At 37.5% G+C, this 18,868-nt stretch overlaps 1 protein-coding gene across 6 annotated transcripts in view; it reads left to right on the top strand.

Moving 5' to 3' along the window:
* The window catches only part of KDM5A (lysine demethylase 5A), a 65,327-nt gene that overhangs the window by 4,518 nt on the left and 41,941 nt on the right, over window positions 1-18,868 (top strand). For 3 of the 6 annotated variants that reach the window (XR_013956691.1, XM_080616639.1, XM_080616643.1), the window contains exons 3-11: window positions 373-495; window positions 2,462-2,632; window positions 3,104-3,238; window positions 9,107-9,212; window positions 9,838-9,926; window positions 12,849-13,007; window positions 15,375-15,494; window positions 16,571-16,729; window positions 18,246-18,427. Coding sequence is in view for 5 of the 6 variants with exons in the window: in XM_080616639.1 (XP_080472765.1) it covers window positions 373-495; window positions 2,462-2,632; window positions 3,104-3,238; window positions 9,107-9,212; window positions 9,838-9,926; window positions 12,849-13,007; window positions 15,375-15,494; window positions 16,571-16,729; window positions 18,246-18,427 (1,244 nt within the window). In the remaining variant the exon portion in view is untranslated. Of the gene's footprint in view, window positions 1-372; window positions 496-2,020; window positions 2,142-2,461; window positions 2,633-3,103; window positions 3,239-3,277; window positions 3,407-6,636; window positions 6,671-9,106; window positions 9,213-9,837; window positions 9,927-12,848; window positions 13,008-15,374; window positions 15,495-16,570; window positions 16,730-18,245; window positions 18,428-18,868 lie in introns of those variants that run through there. The other 3 variants (XM_080616640.1, XM_080616642.1, XM_080616641.1) reach the window with 3 other exon arrangements.

Raw genomic sequence — 18,868 nt, 5'->3', positions numbered from 1 at the left:
ACAAAAACTGTTTCTAACACTCCCCTTCCCTCCCATGCATATTTTAGTAATTGCTTTTGTGTTTCTCTTGGGAATGATGATTTTTCAGAAGTATGCATTTTGGTTTCAAAACAGACTGTTAGGTAGGAGTTTGGTTTGTAAGATCTGACATGCAGAGAGAAAAGCATAGATAATTTTGTGTTTGTAAAGGTCTTTGTTTTTTTCTGTATTTCTAGCTTTTTTTTACATGACAAAAAAATACTTCACTTTCCAAGTTGCACTCTGAGAATGTAAACACTATAAAAACTTGTAATGTTTTTTTTTCTCAGGACTGTAAGGCATTGTCACACTTGTTTTTGAACATACGCGTTTGTCTTCCTTTATTTATTGCAGGCAATGACAAGAGTGAAGCTGGACTTCTTGGATCAGTTAGCAAAGTTTTGGGAACTCCAAGGATCCAATTTAAAAATCCCTGTGGTGGAGAGAAAAATACTGGATCTCTATGGTCTGAGCAAGGTGAGTAAGCAGTTGTAGGCCTTGGACAGGGACCTCTTTTTTCATTCAAGCTCAAGAAGCCAAGCAACTAGGAGGGCTTGTTTTACAGCATTAATCTCATTAATATGGAGATGAGAGAGTGGGGAAAAAAAACACAGTGAAGGAAAATTACTAAATTATATTATGTGCAGATGCATGAAGAAGAGTTAAATCAGTTGCCTTTGGTTGGATTCTGTCCAGCATGTGTTCATTACCTCGTATACAGCTTGAATATATCTGATGTCAGTTGGCCACTTGCTTTTCAGTTCTCCTTTTTCACATATGGTAGAGCTGCAGGAGTTTAAGGTGGGTTTTGGGAAGGCAGTGATATACTTGTGTGCAGTTGAGCTCCTGACCTAGCAATTCTGTAACAAATTGTTGTAATTGCTCCTTCCTCTCTCCCACCAGAGGTTTTCCACATGACATAAACATGCATTTTTGAGAATTTCTTATGTGAACTTCTGGAATAACTCTTTTGATTTCCAAAACAGGCTAGGCTTAAAAATGGCTAGAAATTGATACTACTAAAGTATATAGTATAGTGCTTCTAGGTTAGAGTGTCAGTTTCCATTCCTCAAGGTAAGTAAAAATGTAAAGATCTGAATTGAATAGATTTTATTTTCAAAGAAGGAAGTCAGTCTTTTGGACAGTTTGGAATGGTTGATAAAATGTCCTTTGCTTGTCTTGGGTGGATTGCTGGGATATGCAGAATATGATACTGCTAGCGGTACTGAGAAGTATCTGGGTCACTGTTATAAGCTGGAACATTTTAGTTAACTGCAGATAATGCTGGTCTAAGCTTATTTAGTTACTTAGTAGCTTTTGTAGACATTTCTCATGTATAGGTAATTTTTAAAATGAATTTTTTTATGGAGATTTTGAAGAAAAGTTGAAATTTAGATTTATAATTTAATGTAAAATGTGGGGTTTTTCTATTACTTCGCTGCAAATATGAGGAAAAACAATTATAAATGATATTCCTGTTTCATCAAAGTCTAGCTATCTCTGTTTATAGGAGGAACAAGAAATAACTGATTTATCACTGCCACAATTGTACATTTGAATTTACTTCAGTCTCAAAGTAAACCATGAATTTCACTCCAGTAACAATATGGTTTTGGATTGAGGTTTCCAGCAGTCTGTGAAATATTAAGCATGAAATTTGGTCCTCCTGTGTAAAGAAATGAAATGCAAAACCACACTGTTGTAAAAATGCTACTAGTCTTATAATAATATAAATACAATCTGTTTGGGTTTTAAGCTACTTGACAGTGAAACTGTAAAGGGAATGGAAGCAGTGGAAATGTGGCCAGTGGGGAAGCAACTCATATGCTGGCAAATGGTCTGTTATTTTTCATTTTATGTTAGTTACATGTTAGCATTGATAGTTCTGTATGTGAATTACTAGACTCAAACCAGTTGAAGTCAGGTGGAAAAACTGGACTGAGTTAATGGGAAGGTGAATTCAGTTTCTTTTCTTTTTACAGTAGTCTCTCTTCCACTGAGGGTTTTGTGAGAGCTTCTGTAGCTCTGAAGCTGTTAGTTCCAGCACTCCTTTCTGCCTGGGGTCTGTTATAATGGGCTTCCCTTCTGGCCAGACTTGTGTTTTGCATCAAAGTATAAGTCTGGTGAGAGTTACTTTTCCAGTTTTTTTTTATGGTGGGGTTTGTATTCTTTCCAGCACATCATAAATCTTAACTATTGGACTCTTCATGTCTAGGACAGTACACAATTTACATCTACTAGGAAAATTGTCATGGTATATGTAGTAATTAATGAATAAGTGCTTAGTTATAAAAGTACAAGCCCTTCAGGGGAAAAAAAGCCCTAAATTCAGAATTTTTTCACTTTTTAATAGAACCTGTTAACATTTGGTTTAATTGATTCTTAGTTTATGCAAGGTGGTGAACAGCTCAAAACCCTTAACTTTTTTATTTATGTGTTTCAGATTGTTGCCAGCAAAGGAGGCTTTGAAGTAGTCACTAAAGAGAAGAAATGGTCTAAAGTGGCAAGTCGGCTTGGCTACCTGCCAGGAAAAGGCACAGGGTCGTTACTCAAGTCTCATTATGAAAGGATCTTATACCCCTATGAGCTCTTCCAGTCTGGGGTCAGCCTTATGGTGAGATGCTTCTCTGTCACAGTATGAAGCGGGGACCCACACTGCACATAGACTGTTACTTGTTATTGCGTAAGAAACTAGGACGTAGGGTCTATGCTTTTAGAAGCTTTAGCTGTGTTAACAAACACAGAACCATGCTCATATTTACCTGCGACAAATAGTCGTACAAGTTGTAATATGACATTGCATAGTTATTTTCTGGTAGCCATTTCTTTGTAGAACCCTATTGGGAAGAAGAACAAGGCAAAAGATACGATTAATTGGAAAGATGGCTTTCAGTAAGCTGGCAGTTGAGATACAGTGTCCTTATTTGAAGCGGTGTGGTTTAATTGGCCTATTGTCCAAATGGCATGTGTAATGCTGTGTGATTTCTCCCTTCGTGTTTCTTAGCAAACGGAATGATTCACAAACCATGGAAGGATTAGCACTGCCTGATCGATCAACCCAGTGTCTTGTGCTCTGATCCTCTAGGGCATCCAGAAGCCAAACTTGGATCTTAAGGAAAAAGTGGAGGCTGAGGACCTCAGCTCAGATGCCCAGGCTTCTCCAAAGCAGGCTTCAAGAATGAACGTTGTGCTGAAGAGAACCAGGCGTGTCAAATCCCAGGTACCCCTGCTACAGGGAGCGCTAATTCCTTCTACCAGTGCAGCAGCATTGGCTGTGCAACAGCCTTTATTTGGCTGTGTGAGTCTGCTCAAAAGCACCACCAGGAAGCAGTCTTCATTTAAATAGAATGCAGAGAAGAAAGCCTCTCTGAGGCCTGGTTTGCTTATGGTAGATGCATTGTTTATCTGAAAACTCTTAAAAGCTGTTTTTTGTTTATTGACAACTGGGCTAGGTACTTTGGTAGTGAATATATCTGTGGAAACTATAAACAGATAAAAAAACCTTTGTGAAATAATGTTGAAGCTTCTGTTTGTGCAAGGTTTGAGAAGCTTTTTACAACTTTTTCAAATATGCCCTTTGCTTATGTGAATGTAAATACATGTATAGGTAAGTTAATTGTGGAAATTGCATTTGGGACTGATTATCTGAAGTTGGACAGACTGTTTGTCTGAAGAAATGAAACAAGTGTGTGGGGAGATGATCAGTGATGGCTGGAACTATATAGGATTTCCACAGTTTTTCTCCTGAAAAGCAATTTCTTCTCTTCTGGATTAGTGATGTTATAGGGACTTCTGGTATTCTACTAGGTGATAGGAAATCCTGGGAGTATCCCCCAGTAAATCTCAATTCAAACTGAATCACCACCACTTTTAATCTATATCATTAGAGGTTATCTTGGAGGCTTGTTCTGATGGCTCCATTGCTTCTATTGCAGTATTTAAAGCAGGCCTTCACCCTCTGGCGAAGATATCTATTGCAAGCAGCATCTTAAGGCTCTTTACATGAGGTCTAGTGGCTCCCTGCTTGGCCCATCAGGAGAACATGGACAAAAGCTGGATTTATATGCAACAGATCTACTACTTGCCTCTTGCCACTCTGGACTTACTTTAAGCACCTGTTGTGGCTTAGACACAGCTGGTAATTCAGCACCATGCAGCTGTTCGCTCACTCCCTTACCCTCTGTAAGAGGGATGAGAAGGAGAATCAAAGAATATAAACCCCACGGGTGAGATAAGAACAGTCCAGTAACTAAATGTAATACTAATATTAATAAGTGAAATAACAAGGGGAGAGGAAAAACTAAAGCTAAAACGGGAAAAGAAAAAGCTCAATAAACACAAGTGATGCACAGTACAATTGCTCACCACCTGCCGACTGATGCCCAGCCTGACCCAAGCAGTGACCTGAGCCTTCCAGGTGACTCCCCCTCGTTTATATACTGGGCATGATGTGCTGTGGCATGGAATATCCCTTTGGCTAGTTTGGGTCAGATGTCCTGTCTCTGCTTCCTTGTAGCTTCTTGTGCCCCTCCCCACTGGCAGAGCATGAGACTGAAAAGTCCTTGATCAGGGTAAACGCTACTTAGCAAGAGCTAAAACATTGGTATGTTATCAGCATTGTTCTCAGACTAAAGCCAAAGCACAGCACTGCTCCCAGGAAGGAGAAAAATGACTCTTACAGCTGCACCCGGGACAGCACCACAAAGTTTTTCCAAATGCTCTTAAACTGTTTATTTGTTTGCTTCAAATGCATAATTCTTGTCACTGAGATATTTGAGTATGCCTTATAAACATTCATCTTTTTCTCTGATGTGATGATTTAGACGAAGTTGTATTTTTAGTCTCATCTTACTGAAGCTGAATTTGTATTTATTGTAGCCATATAACAATGCATCACACAAGCAGTCACAGGCTGTGATCTTAGAAGATCTCTTGAATAATACATTGTTAGTGAGCTATACAGAGAACCTGAGAACACTGCAGGAACTGCAGCAGTCATTTGTTATGTGGAATTATGTTTTGGATTTGAATTACTCTTCTGTGAAAATGCCAGTATGACCTTTTTCTCATCAGTGGTATAAAAATGTCAGTATGTCGTTAAGATCCTGTGGGATCTTTTCTCCTGCTGATTTCAGTAGAATGACAATACATCTTATTTCTCCTTGTTGGAAAAATGGTTCTGTGGTGATCCTGGCATAACATAGCTGCTTCATTTCATTTAAAGGGGCTGCATTTCAGAAATGAGGGGATTTTACTTGGGTCATCTGCAAAAAGTAGAAATATATGTATATATTTAAATGTCTTTTATTAGGTCTGTAGCTATGCCATCATTTAAGCATTACACTTATTAAAATGGCTGAAACGAGTTCTTTAATACAGAAAAAACTCAATCTACTTGCCTAGCCAGGGAAAGTATATTTTGGCTATGTTGGAAGCTATGTATAACTCTCTTAAGTCAACTCTGGCACTGTACTTAGAAACAGATTTGTATGCAGTAGCCTCAAATGGTTGAAGTGTAAATATCTGGGGAGCGCTGAGAAATTATTCCAGATTTCAGTGCACCTCCTTATTGTAGACAAGTCTGTTTATTGTTTGAAGTGCATACCTGGAATTGTACCAGAGATTGTCTAGCTAGTCTGCAGAGAACAGTAATGTAAAGACCTGCTAAATAAATGTCGTTCTGCTCTAGCTGAAATACCTGGAAGGTTTGTATGTAGTGTGCTGAGTAGTCTAGGGCTGGGGTAGTAGTGAGCATGGATAACTACACTGGCCTCTGCGTCTTGGTAGATTTTTTTTTTTTCCAAGTGCCACAAGTACTTTTCCCAAAACACTCTTGCCTAGCAATGGGTGATGAAGGAGAATGCGTGAAGATAGTAATCTGAAATTACTGAAATAGACAAAGATCCTCAGCAGCAGAAGGGGCTGGCAGACTTTTGAAAAGCATTTTTTTTCATTTCTAGAGAAAGTGAAAAATGAAGGAAAATAGGGAATGAGAATTCTCGTTTGAAATTTGGCTTAGGAATCTTTGGATCCTGCAATCAAATGTCAGTTGTATTGTCTGAATAGGAAGAGGATAATTTGCTGATGAGAGATTCTGCTCAAAAATAAACAATGCTTTATTCTCTTTCCCTTTTCTTTGAAGAAAGCTAGCACGAAAAATTGAGAAGGGCAACTAAATTACTAAAGGCTGGTAAAAAAAAAAGGACAACAAAAAGTAGGACGAATTGAGATTAGGAAAACAGAATATCCTTAAGGAAAGGTTAGATTTGAGTGAATATGTGTTAGAAAAAACTAGTATATCTTCATAGATGGTATGTTAGGGTGTATTTTAACTGGCAAGGGATTTGCCTAATGAGGTTACATCATGATTATTTCTGGTAGAGAAATGCAGTACCAGAACAAGAAGACAATGAAATGCTGTCTTTTCAAAGGATAGTAACATCCAGAGAATTTTCTGAAAAATAAAACCTAATTCTGAGTAGCATATCTGCTTTCTGGTTTTGGTGACAAATCTGGTTGGTTGCAGAATAACAGAATTAATAAAATAAAGTTCAATTTTTTTTTTTTTTTTAAATATGAAAAATTTACTTCTGTGGAAATACTTACATGAAACAAAAGGACTCTGGGACATGCTGATAAATGTCCCAAACAGGTACATATTTTGTTTCTTGGTTGTAAGTATTCAGGTCTTGCACATTGGGGGTGGAGAGGTGGGGATGCAAGTGTTTCAAAGTTGATGAAGGTAGGACAATAGAAAAAATGTGTGAATGTAGTGTAACTGGATCATGTTATTAGAATTCATCCATATAGAAAAGCCTTTGGGTTGTACTTTCTGTTGGGAAGGTAAAAGAAACAAAAATAACTGCATCCTTCAGGACAACGAGGAGCCAAGAATAGAATCACAGCTTAATAAACTTCATTTTGCACATATGGAAAAATAGAATGAAAAAGTGTGAAGTTTTTTGTTGTTAGCAATGAGAAAATGGCAAGGAATGCAAGATTTCTGCTTCTGTGTGCTCATAGTTTTGAATTTGGTGGTTTTGTACAGTCTTAAAGGGCATCACAGAAAGACTACTCATTAAGGCTTCTGAATGCTTTTAGTATCCACACCCTAAATTACTAATTCACAAGGTTAGTAGGAATCTGATTTAAAAAAAAAAAAATAATCCATTTTAATGTGCAGCCTGTTCTCTTTGAAACCTGTAGCTCTTTCTACCTAAGCATGAATGTTTTGCATCCACTTAAGTGAAATCCAAGCAAACCTGAGCAGTGCAGTTAAGAAAATGTATTTAAGTTCTGCATTTTTCATCAAAGCTGTTAAACTAAAGAGTAGTTATTGCATCTTAATAATTTAGTAAATTTGATAATAAATTGTTTTTCAGATGTCATTGAGAAAATTGTCTTAGGTCACAATAGCAAGAGAGAAATTGTGGAGATTGTTCATGAATGTTGTTGAAATGATAGAAAATTCTACTGTGCTGAGAAATGTAATATGGGTTGATGCTGTCAGGTTCTATTAGTTGAGAGAATGGATAAGCTGTTAATGAATTTCAAATGGGAACTGAGAGACTATGAAGTCTCCAGGTGGTATGTTTTCTTGTACAGCAAAAATGGCACTTTTTCCTTATGGCTTATTAGTCAAAAAGGGAGGAATTTGTGAGAAGAATTTGCCACTTAGCGTGCCATTTCAGAGTGGGCTTACAAAGTTGGTAACATATAGCTAAAGTGAAAATAATAGCAACATAGAATTCATAAATGTTTAAAATTAGAATACAGGCAATAATGAGTTTGGAAAGATGCCACTTAGCATACCGCGTACACGCTTCAGTGGGAACAAGGGCTCTAAATATCGCTGAGAATTCCTTAGAGTAATAATGTCTAGGAAAAGATATCTCTTTCAATATGGTCAAGAAGCAAGAAAACCAGCTGATTTAGGGTGAATAAATGGGAAGCCTCTTATTTCTTTTAGCATTATTGCAAATGCATTTGATGTTATTTTAAACACTTTTTTTGTTTATTAATTAAAAACACTGAAAGCATGTCATCCCAAAGGAGCTTGTTTCATGCATGGTATCTCAGGCCATATCTTGGTGGAAAATAACAAATGAAGCATCACTGGAAAATTACTTGAAGAGTAACCTCCTTAGAATTAGATACTAGCTTTGAAAATGGATAGATTTCCTGGGATCTTTTAAGATTGTGAATGATGACAGTTTAGTAGCCTTTGGGGGCTGGACTAGATGATCTCCAGAGGTCTCTTCCAACCCTAACAATTCTGTGCTTCTATACCAGGTTAGAAAGGATTTTCAGAGTATAAGGAGGCAGCATAAATAAAAATGCCAAGGTGATTGCATTGCAGACGAAAACAGAATATGTAGGTTCTTTTTGTTGTTAGGTTAGTGGCAGTGATGTCCAAAATCAAGGTAGGTCAGCAATGGGAGACAGGAAGAAGTTCAGTTGAACAGAACGCTTGAGGAGACAATACTGGCAGGGCCATGGAGTTGTCACATAATGGGTCTTTTCACATCTGGTTTGAGGTTTCAAGGGCAGCATGAGTAGCTGTGATCTCAGAGTTGTACTTATAACATTTCATCATAAATAAACCCACGAGTATCCTAGCTTAAGGAAGTAGGTTGGAACTCATTAGTGTCATGTGTTCACACAAGCAGTTAAAGAAATCTTGTTGAAACAGCGTATGTGTTAATATCCAAGTGTTAATATCCAAACACTTGACTGAATCATGGTGATTTCGGTAAATACTGCTGTGGCATTCTTATTTGTTTTCTGCTAAATGCCAAACATAGTTCTCTATTTGCTACATAGGTGACTTCCTGTAGTTTAATACAAACAGAAAATAATTTGAAGTACTGAGATAAAAATGCTGTCTTTTATTCCATTTGCATTGTTCATTTGCTTGAACGAATTTTCTGTTCAGCTTGCATGAACAGAAAATCATATCTTCATGCCTCTGTTTCCTGCCTTTTGATGAGCAGATGTTGTGGGAGAATGGAATATAAAGGAAATATGGAGACTCAGAGGGGAGAGATATTGATGGTTTGTGCTGATGTGGTCTTGTTTTTACTTTTAGGCGGAGACAGGAGAAATGAGTAGAAATACTGAACTAAAAAAGCTGCAGATCTTTGGAGCTGGACCTAAGATGATGGGACTGGCATTGGGAGCAAAGGATAAAGAGGGTAATTAAGTCTTGGGCTCATCCCTTTGTAAAGTCATGAGGCTATTAAACCTTTCTGAATGTCTCTAGAGACAATGTTAAGAAGTAAGCAAATCATTATAACTAGAAAAAGAAGTCTTAAGTATTGTAGGGTTTCATTCATGAGAGATTTACAGGGTGCTTCCTGTAACTTGGCATAGTTTCAGCTCTTTATGTATTGTATAGTAACAATAACAATTAAGCAGCTGTTGCATGAACTGAATGGCTGGAAGGGAAAACAGGATTTGACAGTACTGAAGCTGATCCTGCCAATGAAGTGCACAAATTGAGTGTAATTCCCTTTGTTTCGTGAGACATTTGGGATGATCTGTGAGGATAAGCAAAATGTGTTTTCTAATCCCTCTTGATTTTAGATTGGCCAGGTACAACAAGACAGTATTACTTTCTTTGGACTGTCAGGTAGTTTCATAGAATCATAGAATAGTTAGGGTTGGAAAGGACCTTGAGATCATCTAGTTCCAACCCCCCTGCCATGGGCAGGGACACCAAAAAAAAGAAAGGCATGGTACCAGTCTGGATGTATGTGTTGTGTTTGCAAGTGTATCTTGATGTGATGCTAATAAAATTTAACTTTATTTTGCTTTAAGATGAGGTGACACGGAGGCGCAAAGGAACCAGATCAGAAGCATTTGGAATGCAGATGAGGCAACGCAAAGGAACTCTTTCTGTCAATTTTGTGAGTTTGATTCCTTTTTTGAGATTTCTGAAGAGAAATTAACTGATTTACTAAGATTTTTTTCTAATCCTAATACGCACGCACAGAGACACACACACACACACCCCCCCCGATAGATGAATCTGTTGACAGTAGAGCAGATCATACTGTTATGGGAAGAACCAATAGTATAATCTATGCTCTGGGTTTCTGTTTTAATCCTTTGGACAAAGAAGGATGTTGCATCATGAAGGTGCTTGTTGATCAAGGGTTTGAGGGCTTGCTTTGCTACACACTTTTTGCATGCCTTCAGTAGCTTACTTTCTATGAGCTCCCCTTTGTAGAACAATTATAATACTGCTTCTTTTCCTTAAAAGATAACTTTGAGGTGCTCCAGTACTTCAGGAATTTGGATTTCAGCAGTTCCACCTTTCATGTCTTTTCTGGTTTGTTTTTAAACTAGTCATCCATGCAAAAGAAACCCCTAAAGGGAAACATTAAATGTCTCTGATGGCTGACCATGGAAAAGTAGTGTATAGTTGTCCTTAATGTATTTCATAACACATGACTTTCTATTTTTCAAGTCATGTGTATGCAGCCATGAATGAAGATGCATGCTTTTAATGTCTTGAAAATTAGACTCTTCACTAATAACTCAGCTCTTTTTTTCTTAGCCTGAGAACCCTTAGAAGAGTTTCAATCACAGAATAGAAGGCCAAGGCAACCAAAAGTCTCTAGGAATCATATTTTCATATACAGAAATACTTCCTGAGGGGAAAACATAAGGAAGAAGTTGTATGTTTAAAAAACCAGATCGTTGTGCTGTTGCAGCTAAGTTAGAGTAGTGTGTGACAGGAATTTTAATTGTGCTGCTACTCCTGAGTATATGGTGTTCCTAGGCTGTGTAAGTGTTGTGACCATTTTGTTAAGTATGCTTTAAAGTATTTTGTCTTGTCTCTGTTTTCTTTGTAGAAAACTGTATTTGTTTATTGTTTTCAGTTACTCCTGTTTATAAGAGAAAAGGAAAATCCTGTGGCAACAGAACTGCTGGTTTGGAACTGTATTGCTGTAGCTGTAATCTTACGAAGTTCTGTGACTTAGTAATGTTTGGTTCCACATATTTTTTTATGCTTGGATGAGAGATCTTCAAGGAAAGCAGTCTTTGAAGTGCACATGTGATACGTTAACCTTATATAACTTTTAAAAAACACTGTGGTGCAGTTTTGTTTATACTTCTCCCTCATTCATTTTTTTGTGAAATGCTGACTGTGAAATAAAATACACCTTTTTCTTTTTATCCCCTCCCCACTTGATACATATATATCATCATAGAATTGCTCTGTTTTGTGACATGGTTGGGAGGCTTATTTGTGGTTATTGTGTGATCACCGATCTGCTTTTTGTGAATATATTTCAGTGAAGTCTTTGTAATTGACAAATCATGACTTAGTCTAATTTAAAAATTGCATATGTTAATATGAATTTGGAGAGAAAAAGGTATTATCAGTGGTAACTAACTAATGAGTATCATAGAGTAGGCTTCTCTTACAATTGCCATTTTTAATGCATTTTTAATTTTGTGGAGGGAACCTGCAAATATATGTTAAGATACTCTTCCTCCGTTCTATATACTTTCAACAAAAGCAACTAGGTTGGTGTTTTAGACATGATATGCCATGAGGATGAGTGTGTGATTTTTATTTATTTCTTTTTTAAAGGGAAAAGTGATATGTCTCTTAATAAAACTGCATTATTTCTTAAAATTATATCTCAGGAAACTTGAGCAATGTTCTTCAGAAGTATATTATTGCATAGCTAGGAAGTTGCATTCTTAACTAGGCTGTGTAACTAACATGGCGTTTGACATCAAGTATTTAACACTACTGTGTTAACCTAATCAGATTAAAAGCATATGGTTTTATGACATCTTGATGAAAAAAACAAACTCCAAAGCAACTCCACTGCTTCTGGTGTTATTTTGAGCAAGATGAAGGAAATAAGCATAGCGTGAGTTGTCCACTATTCCCTGATGGAATAGTAGCAGAATTCGGAGCAAGTGTTATTAATGAAGTTCATCTTGCTAGTAAAAATTTATACAGAAGATAGTTTTTTAGCTGTGATGCAGTAATACAAGGTTTATTCATTTAGACTGTTACAGATCTTCAGTGCTATGTTTAATTAAAAGTCCTTTGAACAATACAGGAAGCAATAGCAAAGAAAATCTGAAACATGTTGGTAGGGTTTTCTCTGTGGTCCTTGAGACTATTTCCCAGTCAGTGTTATTGAGAGATTATTGGACAGACACCTGCAAAAATTGTTTGCTTTTGGGATTAATTCTTCTTTCTTATCACTTGGAGTTTTTAGCCTTCATTTTGGAAAAAATAAGAAAGAATTTGGTACCATTATGTGAAGGTTTCTTTCCTTTCCCCTTGGATTTGTAGATTGAAATCTGTGGCGTTTTTTTTCTCTTTTTTCCATTTCAAAGGTAATCACTGTACTGTTGGAAGTGATGACATGTATGTTTCTTGAAAATGTTTTGGAGATTATCCTCAGCCATGTGCTCTTTGTAAGGATGTAGTTTGAATTATTTTCTGCTACATGAGCCCAACGAGAGGAAGTTCTAAGAACTGTAACCTACTCTTTTTTGAATAACATGAATGACATGCTACTTTGAGTATTATAGAAAACAATTATCCAATTGAACTGGCTAGTTATTTTGCAGCACCCAAAGTCCCTCTGTCCCTGTGTATTGCTGCTTTGTGAAATTGAAGCATAATTGTTAATTTTCAATGATTCTCAAAAAACAGAGGAGACTGCATTGATGTTCATGTATTGAACTTTAGGATTACATCTTTTGTTCCTTAGTGTAAGGAAGGCAGGTTCTGGATGAGGAAAGTTTTTGTAACTTTTTTTTTTTTCTTTTTTTTTCTTTTTTCTCCACAGGTTGATCTGTATGTTTGTTTATTCTGTGGCAGAGGAAACAATGAGGATAAACTGCTACTGTGTGATGGATGTGATGACAGCTATCACACTTTTTGCTTGATTCCTCCTCTACCTGATGTACCAAAGGGTGACTGGAGGTGTCCGAAGTGTGTTGCTGAGGTACAGTTCAAGAACTGTTCAAGCTTTGTGTGTGTACCTGTGTTCCTGGAAAGATCAGAAGAGCAGTTCAGCTCAGTGCCATTCCATCTGGGTAGAAGCCATAGTTTTGTTTGGCATATTGTCAAGATGAGCTGTGCATCTCCAGATGTTCTTGGTTGGTGAGCTATAAGGAGAGAGAAATTTTTCTTGTGGAGCTTGAACGTAACCTTTGGTTATTATACAACTATGTGACAGCTAAAACTTTGGCCTTCGTATGCTAAGAGCTGAAACTCAATTTGATAAGCCGATAGTGGGAAATCAGGATGAGAAGTAGAGTAGTGGTAGGTGTTTCAGCATAGCAATGAGACATTTTGAAAACTATGAAAGTATGCAATTTGATCATAATGGAGATTTGATTATTGATAAGTCATTACAGTGGTGGTCAGAATAGCTGGTAATAGAAAGTGAAGGAAGTAATTTAAAAATTATAGCTATTTTAGCTTTGGTTTAGACTAAAAAAGGAACTGAGGCTCCAAAAGTGAGAACTAGTTGAATTTAATTGTTAAAAAAAGAGGAGCTACCAAATTCCAAGAAATTACTGATCAAAAGCTTGAAGGCATCGAACATCATTTGGTTGCCTTAATTTTGTAAGCGCAGGAAATGGGTAGATGTAGGATTCAAAGGAAAAAAAGCTTACTGTTTCTAAAGCTGTAATTTTGTGACTAGTTTAAACTTTTTAGATGGTGTTTTTACAAAAGGAGCAGTTGCACACACGTGTATATGCCCATTTTCTCCCATGTCCTCCACGCTTCCCAGCTGTTGGTTTCTGCTCTTTTTTTTATGGTGGTGTATGAATAGCTGTGCAGCCATGTAATGAGGTGCATCAGCTTGCTGCTTTCTAACTTCACCAAGAGAGGCTAGGGTGTCACATGAACTCAGGCAAATGCTGTTGTGAGAGAGGTGGAAATACATACTTAGAGGCAAGGGAAAAGATGCAACTAACCCTTTCGGCTGCTGCTCAGAGTGGATTAAGCTGCTTTTTTATTGCTCCGTTAAGAGAGCACAGCGAAGGAGTATTAGCAAACTTCAGTAATCCAGTGTGGAGTTAATTTAGAGAATATAGTAGTAAATATAGTGACTGCAGTGGTTTAAGAATGTGGAAACTTGCAAGAAATTTCACTGCTACTACTGCTAATAAAACCAGGGCTGCATTGTTCCCAAGAAAAAATAAGCACATAGGAATAAAATCTGGAAAGCTAGTACCAAATAAATTTGTACTAGAAAATAATACAAGAAGTACTTGAAAAACTTTGGAAATGCATTGAAAGCAAAATGAAGAAGGGAAACAACATAGCTATATTACATAATAGAGAGTAAACAATGGCAGAAAGATGTTTGAAATTCAGTAGTACTTTTTGCATTTAAATGTTAATTTTGCTTTAAATGTTAATCGTACACAGGTGCTTAATGTAATGTTAATGGCAGGGTGCTGGAACAGAAGCTAGGAAGAATAGGGTAAGGGATCTTCATTCAGGTCAACATTGTTAGACAGTGCTTACAGGTGTAGATTCTCTGTTGCAGCCACCATTAAAGAACTGCTTTGATAAACGTTGGGCATAGCCTAGGGATATTTTCTCTTGAAGAAAGAGAAACTACTGATCTCCTGAATTCCTTTCCAGTCCTTTCAGTTTGTTTAGGACTGAACAGCTGGCTATCAGATAGTTCTATTTCATGTTTGTGTTCAAATATATTTTGTATATAAACATTGTGTCAGATACAAAGAGGCTGAAAAGGACACTGTAGAAATGGGTGGGGAGATTAGCTGGAATGTGAACTAATATTTTTTGTGCTCTTGGGATAATGGGATTAGAACAGTGGAAGACTTGGAGGTTTTCTGTCAGATGGACCATGTCTGCTCTTAGCTCTGTTGCATTGTTTTAATTTCCTTCTTCCTCTTCTGTGTACTTCCACAGCACCAAATCCGTTAACGATCTGCTGCCTTGATAAAACTGAAGCACATTCAGGGTTTCTTCCTGTACAGTTATTCCACAGGTGCTTGAATCCAGTGTGTCTAAGAAATGTTTTATGGCTAAGCATGTTGTGCTCTGTCTTACTCTGTGGCTGGCAGCAGTGGGTGACGAAACTTAGTTTTGGACAGGAAAGCAGAAGCTTGTAACATTGGGGCTTACCATGTTAGATTAGCTTCTGTATTGTTAATCCTGTTCTGTTTCCGTTGTGGTAGGACTTCCTTTGCTGAGAAAAGCACTCAAAACTGATAGCTTATTGTGTTTGGTAAGGACTCAGATGGACACTAGATTTTTTTGCTAAAAAATGTAACTGTATCATAATCTGCTGCAGGGAACAATATTTTCATGTTCTGTCTCCCAGGAATGCAACAAACCCCGCGAAGCCTTTGGATTTGAACAAGCTGTCAGGGAATATACTCTCCAGAGCTTTGGTGAAATGGCTGATAACTTCAAGTCTGATTATTTCAACATGCCGGTCCATGTGAGTTTCAACTTTTTGCTGTCATTCCTTGTAGGGGAAAAAGAGTGTTCAGCTGATCCTGGATTTTTGCGTTTTTTAAAGAGGCACCATAAGATTCAAACATGTAAATAAATCACTTAGCTTTCTGGCATCTGGTCTCATTTCAACTTTATTTCACCCTTTTCTTGTGATGTATAGATAGGTTATTGCTTGTTAGGGTAAACCTTATTGGCCATGCTGTGTTCTTGCCCTTTTTGATTCATTGAACCAATTATCTTGTTCTTGTTTGGCAAAGGGGTCTCTCTTCTGCCCTTCCTATGGCTTTTGTCTTGGTTTAGTTTGTTTGGAGGATAAATCATTGTTTTCCTCCCTGTTACAGTGTTTTCTTGTAGGCAGTTCAATAGGCTGAGTCTGTCTGATAATAATGGTTTGGTTTTTTTGTCCTGCATCTCGGCAGCATTTTTAAAACTAGTGTTTCTGCTTTGGCACGCTTCCATGAATTCAGTGTCCTGTAGACTGCATGCAGCACCAAGCTCCTTCTCCTCTCAGCGTTCTTTGGTAATTTATGGGCATACTTCCTAAAGCTTCTACCTTTTTAAGGATTGCAGTTCATAATACAGCTTTGGGACGCAGACCAAAATGAGGAACAAAGCTTATTTTACAAATACATTTCATAAACACATATAAGAGAATTGTAATGAGCTATATGAAGACTGCACTCTTGAACACAGTTCTTTGTCTGAATTTCCTTACTCTTAGAAGTTCTGGTCATTAACTTCTGAAATAGTTTGGAATTTGCATGCTCTTCATTTCATTTGCTGCTTGGCTGCTGCTGGCTGTCTCCTTCTCTCCTTTTTAGCTGTACTTCTGGTAAACCCATCTTTTGGTCTTTTTGTTCATGCCATCTCTTATGTGTGGCATCCTATTGCTGTTACATTGCAGCCACTACTAAGGAGTACAGACCAAACCCTCTGACTTTGAAGAGGTGGAGGGTAGAGAGGGAGTGGCTGTGGGATTCATAGGGGATTTATTGCATGAATGACAGCTTTTATGTTGGGTCTTATCTGTGCATGCCCTAACATCTTTTCTGCTTTTAGATGGTTCCCACCGAGCTTGTAGAAAAAGAATTCTGGCGATTGGTGAGCAGCATAGAAGAAGATGTCATTGTGGAATATGGGGCTGATATCTCATCCAAGGACTTTGGAAGTGGCTTCCCAGTGAAGGATGGCCGACGAAAGCTGATGCCAGAGGAGGAGGTGAGGAACAGGATGTGTAAACTGACCCCATTCTTTGCATAAGATTTCACAGTAAGAATTTGGGTCAGAAATCAGTGTGGATTTTTTTGTTCTCACGAAGAAGCTGCTTAAGGCTTTTGCATGCACTTAACATTCCAGTTGAGCACAGCTTTAATCTGATATCTTAAGTTCTTTTCCAGATCTGGTTGCTGATAGCTAAGCTGCTTTTCATGATTTAAGTCGCACCTGGTTTGTGTCACTTAGTCTCAGCAGGCAAAATGTGCAAGTTGTTACATTATGTCTGAGTATGAGGGAGCTGATAAGATCTTTTTTTTCTTGTTCCAAACCTTTTTGTTACAGACTTAGCTATACATACATGATTCTAACCTCCTTAGGAGGTTTGTAATAGGTAAACTAGAAATACTGGATTTAGCTTGTTTCTCTGACCGTGCATACTGTAGGAATGAAAAGATGTAAATACAGCATTCTATTATAGAAAATTTTGTGAAGAACATCTGTTAAGTATATTATGGAGCTTTCCCTCAGATCTTACTTTAGCATATCAATTTTCTGGCTGCTTATATGTTTAAATTCAGGCAAAATGAGAGTAAAGGTGTGGTTTCATGATTACACGGCCCATAACCAGTTTATACTGATCACTGGAAGAGTTAATCCTGCTCACTGTTGTCTTTCTACCTGAACCTTTGTTGGCTATGCAGTGATTGTGTAGCTGCTCAGTGAGTCAGAACTGCTTGCTGATCTATTTGGATGAAAATATATTTTCTAGCCAGATCACTTAAGTAATCTGACTTGTTGCATTGTCTTTATAGTGTCAGAGCAAAGGAAACGGCAGGGAGGTGTGGCAGAGCTGAGAGTGTGATTGGTCTGCTTTCAGAAGGTAGACTAATGTTAAAATAGAGTAGTGAGCTTTTAAGGCAGTCTGTTTGAATTCTCATTTTTTGTACAAATTGTGTGTATTTGAAGGTGAAGGTGGGATTGCTTGACTAGTGATGCTGTCTTCCCAGAAATAAGCGTGTAGAAATCTCTCTTGAGAAACTTTCTGAAGTAATATATAAAGATCATCAAGATAAACTGCAGTGCAGTAAAGCAGGTCTTAAAAAAGCTGAAATAATAACATAAGATTCACTGTGCTGTTTACAGTCTGAAGTTATTCTATTTTATTGAGGGATTTCAATCTTCTGTTGTTCTCCTGATAGTGCTGGTATTTTGTTCCACCAAAAAAGCATGAAACCTATAAACTTGAGGGAGGGGAACCAAAGCCTAAGTATATAAGCCTTGATCCAAAGAATATATATGTTGAAATTCTAGGACTGGCCTTAAATCTTGGTCTTGATAAATTACTGATTAAGGTATCTCAGGAATTATTTCTTAGCTTTGATGCTTCATTGCTGCAGAATGTTACCCATTCTCTACTGTCGAAATGCATAAGCTGATCTTTTCCTTTATACTTTCCTTTTGTGAGTTGGTGTCCTTTTGTACTTCTAATTTGTTTAGTATTTTCTCCTTTTTTTGGCAGGATTATGCGCTCTCTGGTTGGAACTTGAATAACATGCCAATTCTAGAACAATCGGTCCTTGCTCACATCAATGCAGATATCTCTGGCATGAAGGTACCTTGGCTGTATGTGGGGATGTGCTTCTCCTCATTTTGCTGGCATATTGAAGATCATTGGAGCTATTCCATCAACTACCTGCATTGGTATGGAGTCTCCTTTGTGTATTTACCTTATGCTGCCCTGTTTGCTCTTAGTAAATTTGTAGTTCTACTTGAAAGTGCCTGTGCATGCTGATGACATTTAACCAAAAATCCAAATGGGATGAGCAGTCCATATTCTCAGGCTAATTAAAAGTGAATACAGATACTATTCTAAGCACTTCAGTGTTTTTCATCAACTGATTAAATATTCTGTGTTGCCAGAAATCCAGAGTCACTGCTTTACAGGCTCACATCTTTTCTAAGGAAGCTTTCGGTTTTTGAACTGAGTTACAGTTCACTGGTTCATGATTTAAAGTTGGTGTGCCCCTATGTTAGAAATGGAGGCTGCTGCCTAATGGCTTACACGGGCATCAGGGCTGACAGTTCAGCAGCAGATCCATGCATATACAGAAATACTATTTAAGAGAAGAGAAATTTTAGAGT

The sequence above is a fragment of the Psittacula echo genome (genome assembly GCF_963264785.1).
Source record: "Psittacula echo genome assembly, chromosome: 1".
Classification (NCBI taxonomy): Eukaryota; Metazoa; Chordata; class Aves; order Psittaciformes; family Psittacidae; genus Psittacula; species Psittacula echo.
This window is presented reverse-complemented; position numbering and strand designations above follow the sequence as displayed.